Genomic DNA, 12,199 nt, shown 5'->3' with positions numbered 1-12,199 from the left:
TTCAAGTCAGCTCCAAGGCCACCTCCTCCATGAAGCCTGCTAGACAGACTGAGGGACTCCTTCCTTGGGTCAGCCACCCGCCGAAGCCGAGCATTCTACCTCTTTCCTGTGCCCCAGCACTTTGCACCATCTTTTGAACACAGAGGTGCTCAATAAATGGCTGGCCAATAAATTCCCCAGTTTCTGATGAGAGGGAGGTTCTGGAGTCAAGGTGTGGCCCAAGTCCTAGACTAGCCACTGACCAGCTGTGTTATCTTAGGTAGATATCTTAACTTCTCTGTCCCTCAGCTGAAATATCACAACAGTTCCTACCCCAGGGGTGCTGCTGTGAGGCTTAAGGTAAGATGATGTGCAGAAAGCACTTCCTTGGCTCAGAGGATGTTGGTTCCCCTTGGCCCCCATCTGTTTTGCTACCCCAACCTCCTGCTCACCTCTGTCTTTTTTCTAAAAAAATTCTTTTTATTTAAGACTTTTAAAAAATGTGGACCATGTTTAGTCTTTTTCTTAATTTATTTTTAATTGGAGGATAATTGCTTTACAATATTGTGTTGGTTTATGCCATACATCAACATGAATCAGCCATAGGTATACATATGTCTGCCTGGAAAATCCCATGGACAGAGGAGCCTGGCAGGCTACAGTCCATAGGGTTTCAAAGAGCTGTACACAGTGAGAACGCTCACATACGTATGCTCCCTCCCTCTGGAACCTCCCTCCCACCTCCCCAGGTTGTCAAAGAGCACTGGGCTTGAACTCCCCGCATCATACAGCGAATCCCCACTGGCTCACTGTTCACACACGGTTAAGGCATGTTTCCTTGCTGCTCTCTCAGTTCGTCCCACCCTCTCCCTCCCCCACTGCGTCCACAAGTCCTTTCCCTACATCTGCATCTGCATCGCTGCCCTGAAAATAGGTTCATTGGTACCACCTTTCTAGATTTCATATATATGCGTTAGTACACAATAATTATTTTTCTCTTTCTTACTTCACTCTGTATAATAGGCTCTAGGTTCATCCAGCCCTTTAGAACTGACTCAAATGTGTTCCTTTTTATGGCTGAGTAAAATCCCTTTGTATATATGATTCTATACACAGAAAATCCTGAAGATGCCACCAGAAGATTTATAGAGCTAACCAATGAATACAGTGAAGCCTTTACATATTGTCTCTGTTTTGTGTCTTGGTTTTTTGGCTGCGAGGCACATGGAATCTTAGCTCCCTGACCAGGGGTTGAACCCACACCCCTGACATTGGCAGGTGTAGTCCTAACCACTGAACCACCAGGGAAGTCTCACGTTTCTCTCTTTATAACTGGCGAGGAGAGGCTCCTAAAAATAATATTCAGATGAATCTTATCTAGACTCCCTCCCCTCAAGGCTTTCACAAGTCAAAGACCCCTCCAGCAGAGGAGACAGTGACGGGTCTGAGTATGTTACCAGGCCGGCACTGTTGGGGGTAGGATGACCTTCTTCTGTACATCATGGGCTTTGATGCTCTTATCTCTACTCCCATCTGTTTAGAAATATCTGCCTCCAAGGTCCAGGCAAAATTTCTTTCCCTGGAAGGAGCTCCCAGATGGGGGCCAAACACCCTACCCTCTCCCTTCCTGCTCTCCTATGCCACCCATCAGACAGCCCCCCACCTCTGCCCCACTCATCTGGAATGGACCCAAGCAGACACAAGGCCCAGACACCTTGGTACGATTTTATTCACAGACTCTAGACACCCAGGCTGGGCCTGGCGGTGTTCTTGCCAATGGCAAAAAAAAAAAAAAAAAACACCCACAAAAACTGATAGTGCACGTCCATTAATACTAACCATTTTAATTTAAATTAATAACATTTCTGGAAGACAAATGCAGTTGATAGAAAATATAAAAACTTTTAATATACAAATTTTACATCACATTCAAAAAAGCAAGTGTGTGCCTCGTGGCCACAGAAGATGCTGGGTTTGCACACACAGATGAAATCCTGGCTGACACTGCAGCATCGCACAAGCTCCCTAACTGGCTTCACATTTATATCTCCACCCGGCCCCGAAAGCAACACAGACAACCCCCACCACCCCCACCAGGGGCTTACAGGGCACGCCCCGCCCCTCAGGGATCACAGGAAGAAATGCTGTGAGAGGGCAGAGGGATTCCAGGCCCTGTACGCGTCTTTGATATAGCGGTTGCTATGGAGACGGCATCTTGGCTACATGCCACTCACAACTGGTGGGGAACTCAGGATTCAAGACCTCGGGTTGGATGGGGACCACGGGTGTGGCTCTGGTGTTTAAAGCCATCAGGAACAGATCCCAGGGGTTTGGAGGTGAGGCTGGGGAGTGGAGTTGAGGGGCATGGGCTGAAGGTTGAAACTTGGGCTCCATTCTCAGACCCCAGGGGACCTCTGCTGCCCCCAAGATCTTGTCCAGGAGGCCTCCCAGCTTCTCCATCCCTTTCACAGTTGGCTGTGAGGGCTGAATTCACAGTATCTGCCGTCCTTCATGTGTTTCCAAGGCAGACGGGGGAGCACACGGAAGGGCAGGCGTGTCTTCCTAACCTCAATTCACAGTCACTTAAATAGAGACAGGGTGATGGGGACCACCTGGGGAGCTCCTCAGCTGCTTCTCTTCAATGACAGGCAGGGCAGAGGCTCAGACTGAGAGCAAGAAGGCATCCCAGGGCCCGGGAGAGGAAGGGGGTGGCCCCCAGGCCCACCCTCCGGGTTCCTGGCAAATCATCAGTTTCCTGAACGCGGGCGCGGTGACTGCTCCCCTCCTGGGCCGCCAGCACTTGGACCAAGTAGGCACTCAAAGAAAGCTTCCTGAACTGACCCAAGAGTGTGACACCTTCAAGGGAAAAGAAAACCCAGACTGTCCGTCCGTGGGCCTGAGGTGAGTCCCATTCACTCAGCTGCCGTCCCAACCCTCAGGCCACCTGCTCGTCCAAGGGTTTGGAGGGGAATCGTTCGAGGCATGAACTGTGACCTCTGGGAAGGAGCTGATGTGGGGGGAGGAGCCTGATGACCAGAGGAGGCGGAGTCACATACCACCCAGGTGGAGAAATCAGGGGAGAGGCTGACCTGGAGGTCAAAGGGATGATGGGGAGAAGCCAAGCGTCCTACAGAGGACAAAAGACCCCCAGAGCCAAGTCTAGCTGGTTTACAGCCTCTCCATCTTCCTCCCCACACACCCAACAGGCAGGAATGAGATGCTGTTGGCCCGGAGGCCCGGGTACCGAGCACAGCTATTTGGCTGTGCCCTCCCAGCAGGGCCGCCAAGGGATGCTCAGCCCAGAGCCAGGAAGGTCACTCCACACTTTCCAGGCCAAGTGGCCCATTTCACGTGACAATTTGGCCAGACTCCAGGTTCGGAGCCTGGTTAGACAGGTGTACATAAATCCGGTGGGAGGGCCACATGCCTTCTCGTCTTGGCTCCAAATATGGACATCGGTTCTGGGTCTGAAGACAATCTCTCCTCTCCACTTTCATCACCATGGGTCATTTTTGGCTTTGGAGCCTGATACGCCCTAACCTTCACTGAAGGGCTTCTCTGGCATTTGGAACTTTCCTCTTTAGGAGTCAGGAAAGAACCCTCTCACATCCTGGACTTTCCCAAACCTGGTTCCAACGGACACAAACCTTGGTGCTTGGGAGGACTCTGAAGGTGAGGGGCTTGCTAGCTGGGTCTAAATGAAAGGCAGGGCACACACCTCCCACCTTATCTAAGAGCTCTGAACACGGGCAGCAGAGGAGTCAGGGGCAGGCTAAGGTGTTTCAGCAGGATTCAGGGGTGGGCAGTGACAGAACTTTGGCAAGATCGATGATGGGCTTCCAAAGGGCCAGGGCACCCTGTGACTGGGAGAGTGGGCTCAGAGACCCTGCCTGCCTCTTCCCCCACCTTCTACCTTCCCTCTTTTCATGGATCAAGCTTTCACGGTGTACACAGCTGCTGGGCTGGGCCTTAGCGCTGGGGTCAGATGTTAGTTAAGGACTGGGATCTATCTAGTTAAAGCCTTTCATTCCATCTCCCAGGTGTCCCGCTGGGGGCTTCATGAAACAAACAGCTCCATAGGCAGTGGAGACCCTGGCTGGGAACCACTGGATCAGTCCAGATGTTATCTGGATTTGATCTGTCTCTGCTTTTCCAGCAGATATGGACTGGATTACAGGGGGTCAAAGGTGAACTCAAGCTCTCTGCAGACTCCTGACCCTGTTAATCCAGCTTAAGGTCACGGTCAGGGTCTCACCTGCAAGAGGAGGAAGAGACCGCACCTCTTTGATAGGATGAGGGGTGATAGGATTTAGGGCCAAAGTAGAAGCCTGGTCAAACCCTGTGTTTGCCACCCCCCAACCCCTGCCCGTCCTGCCAGGAGACCAGCCACAATCATGATGCTTTTCTTCCTCTGGTCCAGTGTGGGCGCCTCCAGAGGGGAGGGCCCCTTCTGCCATCCTGGCCCACGGTGCCAGCAACCTCTGCACAGACCGTTATTTTTATTAATATCTATTGTACAACCTCAAGTCCAACTCCACACGAACATACATGTAAACATCTGCCACCTGTCAGGACAGGTCTGGTTGTTGGTGATGTCATTTTAAGAAACAGCAGGCACAGCTCCATCTCCAGGACCCAAGTGTTTTTGCAGATGAGCGGTCTAAACCAAGGCCTCATGCTCCTGGTTTGCGGCACTTAGGAGGGTGGCTGGCATTTTGAAGAGCATTGTTTTTTTTGTCGTGGTAGTGGTTCGGATGTTTTAGAGACACATTTAAGAAAGAAATACGTCATCAGAAAAACTGCACAGCTGGCTACATCTTTGGATTACTGGACTCCAGGATGCCCAAGCCAAACCTTTCAAACCGGGGTACAACTTTGCTGCTGTTAATGCTGAAAGAGGAACAAAAACAAGAATTACTGCCCTGCAGATTTTGATCAGAATTTGGGCAACGTTAGCTAATGAGCAGGCCAGTTCCAGAAGCTCCATAGAGGACCTGGCCGCACCAAGCAGTGGGAGTGATGATAAGGCCAGTGGCCTTGGCAGAGCTGCTCCTGGTCACACCTGGCCGGGGGTGGGGATGGGGGGGTAGAGGTGCTAGGCCTCAGCTCCCTCCTGGAGGGCAGCGGCCTGTTTGTCTCGAAAGCCCCAGCACCCCACGTGCCCAGTAACTACTGCGGGCTCATTCTCATTGGCAGCTCATTCTCAAACCTCTTGCTCCGAGTAGAACTGGGAGGGAAGAGAAACTCAGCCCCAGCCTTGAGAGTGATATTTGCATGCTCCTTCTAGAAATGGTCCTCAAACGTGGGGTGGGGGCATCAGGGCCATCTGGGAAGCGGGTTGAAATACAGGTTCTCAGCTTCTGCCTCCAGACACCCAGATTCAGGTCTTGGTGGGTCAGGAACCTGCGTTTGGTAAGCCATGGAGGACCCGTGCAAGACCTGTCAGCCACACTCTTGCCAAATGCTGGCTTGGGGTCTGGTACTTTCTGTTTACACAGGGCAGGTGCAAGGGGAGTGATGCTGTGGGGGCGGGGGGATGGACCGAAAGCTTTCTCACAGTTGTTTGGAGACAGGCCCCACCCCCTTGCTTCAGGACGACTTTCCCAGGTGTCTGTGCGGCCGAGGACACACCCCTTCCAGCTGGTGTCTTTCAGGGCAATAGAACTTGTGATGTTACACCAGCAGCCCGCCTAGAGGGGACCGCAGGCAGCTCTGAAATCATTCCACTCCTTGTTGGACAAGATCCTCGTGGGTTAAGAGCCAAGCAAAACCCCGCCCCCTGTCCCGGGGACACACCCTGCGAAGGGCGGGTATGTTGCGGGTGCGGGAGGGGGGGATCTCTCTCGTTGAGCTGTTAGTAGGGAGACGGGACCACCCCACAGAAGTGCTGCAGAGAGAGAAGTTGCGTCCAGGGAGGAGGTTCTGGGTTGTAGGGGGGGGCGCTGTTAGGGAGACCCTCCATGGAAAGCTGTTACTCAGGCACACACGGGGCCACAGGGCGGGGCGAGGGCCAGTTTTAACAAACAAAGCAGAAAGAAGTCTCAGCAGAGAGGCTGGGGCGGCAGGATCGCATTCCCTGGGTTAGTGGCCGCAGCGCTGTTTGAGCTGGAGTAGAAGTCGCAGTGCCGAGCGTGGATTAGGAGGAAGAAAGCCCCGAACATGCAAGGCAGCCAGGCCTACAACCTACAGGAGGAGAGACAAGAGGGGAGAGAGCAGAGTCAGAGCCTGAGACCGTGGGGAGGGGACAGGGGCCATGGCTAAGGCCTGGCCAGGACACAGGGCAAGGGCCCCTCTTTCCCTGTAGACAGAGGAAAGCACATCCCCACTCCAGTCCATGCTTGGCAGCAGAGCAAGCTTGGAAGGGAGCCTGGCATAGAGAACCTCCCCCAAGCTTTCCTATGGAACACAGCCACAGAATGCTGAACAGAGGTCGACCAGCAGGCCCACTGCTCCTCATTGAAACTGACATCTTGGAGTTTATTGTCTGGTCCCTGCATTTTCTTCTCTAAGATCAAGCCAGAGGGGCTTCTGGAGACCCAGGCCAGCGATCTGAGTTCTTGCCCTCCCTAGAACAAGCCATTGTCTGCCATGCTGTGTGGATAGAGGCCCTGCCACATGCTGTGAGTCTGCTCTCAGCCTGGGGACAGAAGCAGCCTGCAGGGCCCGTGCCAGTGGCCATGTGAGCTGCCAGAGCATCACTGTTGTTTATGGGAATACCACCCGCCAAGAAGGGGAAGCTGGATGCAGAAACAGTAGGAGACAGGATGTGCAAAGGGTTAAGTGTAAACAGGGCGAGGATCAGGGAAATGGCAGAAGACACACTATTCCTCCAGGACTGGACAGTTGTTCCTAAAGTCAGGGTGACCGGAACGTCCTTTCCCGTAGTAGCGGCTCCGCCAGCGCCTGGGAGTGCCCGCAACCATTTTGCCAGACGTGGGAGGAACGCAGTCCAGCAGGTGATGGAGATGGACACCCAGCGTGGGTGGGTGGAGGGGGGCCCGCAGAAATCAGCATGGCAGGAGAGGGGGGAGATGGCAGGACAGGCCAGCACATCCACCACCCCCCAAAAAATAAAAATAAGCAACAAGATAGATGGAAAAGAAAAGAGAAAATGAGAATTAGAGGCTTGAGTGTGTGAAAGTAAAAATCATTAACAGAAAGTTTGATACAGATTTGTTGAGGTACGCTGGCATTCTCTCCCTGTGGGGGCTAAAACTGATCACTTTGGGCGGGAAACATCCCTATTTGTGACTCTGTGTCCCACGTGTGGAAAGAGAAGGTGGGGCTCCAGGGCCTTTCAGGAATCTGGAATCATCTCCTGAATGTCAGCACCCGCTCAGTGCAGCCTTCTCTTTTGGGGAGGAGAAAATCAAGGCCTGGTTTGCTAAACGAGCCAAATTTACCTTTATGCTTCAAAGTCTTTTACTGACAACCTTTCCGTGTAACTCATCCACAAGCTATGTACATAATTCAAAATTAAAATTTTCAAAGTTGCTGTGACCATAATTCAAGCATACAAAAAAACTTCCCAACATCTGACAGACCAGATCCTTGAACTTCTTATGAGACCAGGAGAGCCCCAGGCTCCCACCCAAACCCAGCTCCCGTGACTGCCCTCTTCTGGAGACCCTTCCTCAAGCTCCCGGGGGTGAGGGCAGCGTGCCCACAGAGGCTGGGTTTTTGCCTGGCACTCAGCATGTTGTCATCATTCCCTCCTTCATCCCCTCACCCACCAAATATTTATTGAGTGATTACTACACCCCCGGGACTGAGCTAGGAGCTGAGAATAGAGAGGTGAGGAGACAGCATCCTGCTCGGAGGGCTTACAGCGCACGTCTGCTTGTCTTTATCCTAGACCATCAGTTCTGTGCTGGTGGAGGCCCGGTCCTGGCATGTGACCTCAGGGGTGGTGCAGCTGCCAGCAATCTCTGGGAAAAGCCCACGCCTCTGACAGCAACATCCTGTCACCCGCTATTTGTACTGGACTCTGACCCATCTTGAGTGCAAAATACTGAATCGAATCTCCATTATAAGGTACAGTATCCCCTCACCACATATCGTCATTCCTCAGCCCGTCCCTACAGCGGGCTTCAGTTGCCACATTTCTTCAACAAGTCCTCCCTCACAGGTTCAGCCTGGGCCTCTCCTCCCCTTCAACTCAAAGCTTGGTTTGGTGTATTTTCAAAATGACCTGGCAAACTAAGTGTCTGTCAAATCAGGCCACAAAAAAAGTGATCATTTTAGAGTTGTGAAAAATACAAAACAGGCAAAAAAAAGGTGTGACAGAGACCATATCTAGCTCATTCTGGAAGACGGAGGTACCGACACCACCACACTCATGGGCCGGTGTGAGATCTGGGTACAGATTTTCCAGGGGCTATGCTCTTGCCCTCCCTCCAACTCCCATCAAGTGAGGCACCACTTGGGACTTCCCTTGTGGTCCAGTGGCTAGGACACCCAGCTCCCAGTGAAGGGGGTCTGGGTTTGATCCCTGGGCAGGGAACTAGATCTCACATGGCACAGCTTAGACCCACTGTTGTCCAGCAGCATAGCTGTGTCTGAGACTTTATGATACACCAGGCTTCCCTGTCCTTCAGTATCTCCCAGAGTTTGCTCAAACTCATGTCCATTGAGTCGGTGATGCACGGCAGCCAAACAAATATTTTAAAAAGAGAGAGAGAGGGAAGCCCCACTGTATCTGTTCTATCTTCATGTTCTGGGGCTGTGGCAGATATCACTTCTAGAAAGCGCCTTTCACCTTAAAACGAAGTTCAAAGCCATGAATCTTGCCCAAGCGTCCAGCCACATGTGACCTCCCACTTGTTTCTGTGCAAGCCACAAACCAAGAATGTTTGTTTCTTTTCTTCACCTTTCTAAATTGTTTGCAGGGGAGGGAATCAAAAGAAGACTATTTCATGGCCTAAAATAATAGGAAATTCAAGTTTCAGCATTCGTAAGTACTGCTTTACTAGCACCAATCTGCCTGTGGCTTACAGGTCTGTGACTGCCCGCACACCAGACAGCAGGTGAGTTGCTATGACACAGACTGCATGCAGTTGTGTCACTGCTTTGCACACTGCTGGGTGCACTGCAAACCCCACTGACGAGCTGTCACTCGAGTTTCCCTCTCGGCCTGCAAAGCTGAACTATTTCCCATGTTTAGGCCATGCCTGCCCACCCCTCCACTTTGTCCAGCTGTGGAGCTGAGGCCGGAACAAGGAAGGACTTCCCCAGATTCTCGCAGAGGCAGGGCAGACGTCTGTTTATGAGGGATCTGGCAGAGAGAGCCAGAGGGACGAAGGAAAAAGGGAAGGAGGCAGAACTCAGAAGAGAGGAGTGGAGACCACCCTGGCACCGAGGCTGCTGAAGATCAGGATTACACAGAAGGAGGGTGGGCCTCCAGTGTCTAAGCGGCTCTTAACCCCAGAGCTGCAGCCCCAGTAACCTGCTCAAGGGGCTGAAAGCTCTGTCGGGAGACTGCTATTTTAAGCAACAGCCACTCTGCTGATTTTGGTGAAGCTCTGTTTTGCCCTTTCCCAGGCAGAAACTTCTTGCTGGGGCCTTAGCCTGGGCCAAGCTTTAGCACTGAGCTGATAACAGTGATATGGAGGTTTTCACATATCACATTTCACAGGAGGACGGAAGACACCAGCCTGTAGAAGAGTCTCCAAAATAAATGCGGTGAACAGCAGACTTAGAGAATGAACTTATGGTTGCTGGGGGAAGGATAGTGGAGGGGGATTTAGGGAGTTTGGGATGGACATGTATGCACTGCTATTTTTAAAATGGATAACTGATAAGGACCTACTGTATAGCACAGGGAATTCAGCTCAATGTTATGTGGCAGCCTGGATGGGAGAGGAGTTTGGGGGGAGAATGGATATAGTATATGCATGGCTGAGTCGCTCTGCTATGCACCTGAAGCTCTCACAGCACTGTTAACTGGCTGTACTCTAACATAAAAAGTTTTTTAAAATGTGGTAAACAGCATCCCAGTACCCCTTGGGCAAGAGAATGAGTCCTCTCTGGCTAACGAGCTCTAACCAGCTCTAGGGGTTCTGTAGGTAGAAGTCTCGGGCAGACAGAGCAGATGGTGCCCCATCCCCAACACCTGGCTGCAGGTCTGTCTCCGAGGGGTACTTACTCAGCAGACTTCCAGAAGTGCCCAGGGTGCGAGAGCCGCCGGTTCAGCTTGGGCAGCTTCTCCAGCATGTCCATCAGCAGGGGGAAGCTGGGCCTCTCCTGCAGGTCGAAGGCCCAGCAGGCGGACAGGATCTCCTGCAAGGCGAGATGCCACAATAGGGCATGAGAGCTGGCAGGGAACAAGAGGGATGCAGCTGAGGCCCTCTGCCCAGGGTCCCTTTGATGCTCCCAGGCACCACCTCCCATCCCTCCAAGCAGATGGTCCCCTGACCCTCCTGCCGACACTGAGGTGATCAGCCATGGCTGGAATACAGCCAAGAAATCACTGAATTTCAGAAGCACTCCCAGGCTTCCAGTTAAAATGAAAAGCATGGGCCTGCCTCTCCTCCTTCCTTCCTTGACCTCCCTGGGATAACAGTCACAAAGCCAAAAGACAGGCCAGAGCCAAGAGATGACAGACGTTTAGAATGGAAAGCAGAAGGCAGCATGTTGACGGGTGAGATACTCAGAAGGTGCCCAGGGCACTGCAGGCATGGAGGCGGGAGTGACAAGACGGGCAGGGCGCAGGGCAGCGAAGTCGGCAGAGCAGCTGTCTTGCCCACCCCAAGTGACGGCAAAGCCCTCCTCCTGCCGCCTGCTCTCCAGATCCACTCATCCACACTGCAACCCCGTCAGCCTTTCAACTCAGGAGAACTTCCTGTAGAAGACAGGCCTGCACACACGACCAGGCAGAAGGTGCTCACACGACAGGGCAGCTGTGACACTCACCGCCTAGGTAGCACTTCACCTGGACGAGTGCCGGGTGGTCCCCCCAGAGGCCTCCACTGCCGTGCTGCCCAGGAACCCCCTGGAGCTCCTTATCAACACCCCCTGGCATCTGTCTGCTCCAGGCCCACCTGACTCATGAGCGCATGGCTAACACTGAAAACACCACCCCTGGACTCCTGCACGTATCACGGTGCCAGGTGGGGTGAAGTCACACAGGGCGATGCAGAGAAACAAACCATCAGTCACGCGAGGGCAGCAAACCAGTGATGATTTGGCCTCTTGAAAACAAATTTGCTGGGGTTCTCGAACACTCAAGAAAGACATGAAGGAGAAAGACCTGACACTACCACAACCCCACTGTTTGTACTTTAGGGAGTGAAATTTGTTATTATCTTTCTAATAAGTAACATACAGGCTTTATTATCTTTCTCATAATTCAAGAAAACCTTGAGCTTTATTTCCTTTCTTTTTTTTAAGACAATTGTTTTTTAAAAGTTAGCAGTGGGGTAGTGAAGGATACAGGCTTCGTGTGTGTGTGTGTGTGTGTGTGTGTGTGTGTACACAGTCATGTCCAATTCTTTGTGACCCCATGCCCGCCAGGCTCCTCCGTCCATGGGATTTTCCAGGTAAGAATACTTGACTGGGTTGCCATTTCCTACTCCAGGGGATCTTCCCAACCTACAGATCAAACCCATATCTCCTGCGTCTCATGCATTGGCAGGTGGATTCTTTACCACCCGCCACCTGGGAAGCACACAGGCCTCCTAGCCAGCAGCACGGAGGCCAGCCTGGCATGCATCCACTTCGCGGTTCCGCTTCTCAGGTGGGTAAAGGAAGGGCAGCCAGGCGCCGGCCCTCTAGCCCCACCGCCCTCTCCCAGTGCAGGGCAGCTACTCACGGTAACTTCCTTCCCCAGGCTGACGGAGGCCAGGACTCGCTTCATGCCCTCTCCGCTTCCAATCTGCCAGATCAGGGCCTCTGCAGCTTGGTTCTTCAAGGGCCAGTCTCTGGCTTGCAGCTCATACCAAACAGTCCTGTGGAGACCACCCACCCACACAGTGTGAGCTCCTGGACGGCTCCGCTCAGCTCTCACTAGCAGGGCGTGGGACGGTGCGGGGGGGCGGGGGGACCTGCTGCCATGATGCCCGGAGCCCAGCCTGAGGACCCCAGACCCTCGGCCCACCTTCCTCACCTGCCAGACTTCTGGGACCACCCTGAGTCCACCCGGTGCCCTGAGCTCCCAGTGTGGTGAGAAGTCTGAGACACTGCTGGCTCTGGGCAGAGATCCTGGTACAACCATTCAACCTCA

At 52.8% G+C, this 12,199-nt stretch overlaps 1 protein-coding gene across 6 annotated transcripts in view; it reads right to left on the bottom strand.

Moving 5' to 3' along the window:
* The window catches only part of LOC102189340 (kinase suppressor of Ras 1), a 160,610-nt gene continuing 150,101 nt past the window's right edge, over positions 1,691-12,199 (bottom strand). For 3 of the 6 annotated variants that reach the window (XM_018064273.1, XM_018064274.1, XM_018064279.1), the window contains 4 exons: positions 11,789-11,924; positions 10,124-10,257; positions 6,802-6,882; positions 1,691-4,869 (listed from right to left, as the gene is read on the bottom strand). In XM_018064273.1, coding sequence (XP_017919762.1) covers positions 4,791-4,869; positions 6,802-6,882; positions 10,124-10,257; positions 11,789-11,924 — 430 coding nt within the window. In that variant the 3' untranslated portion in view covers positions 1,691-4,790. Of the gene's footprint in view, positions 6,163-6,801; positions 6,883-10,119; positions 10,258-11,788; positions 11,925-12,199 lie in introns of those variants that run through there. The other 3 variants (XM_018064276.1, XM_018064277.1, XM_018064278.1) reach the window with 3 other exon arrangements.

Source organism: Capra hircus, chromosome 19 (assembly GCF_001704415.2).
Source record: "Capra hircus breed San Clemente chromosome 19, ASM170441v1, whole genome shotgun sequence".
Lineage (NCBI taxonomy): Eukaryota > Metazoa > Chordata > Mammalia > Artiodactyla > Bovidae > Capra > Capra hircus.
This window is presented reverse-complemented; position numbering and strand designations above follow the sequence as displayed.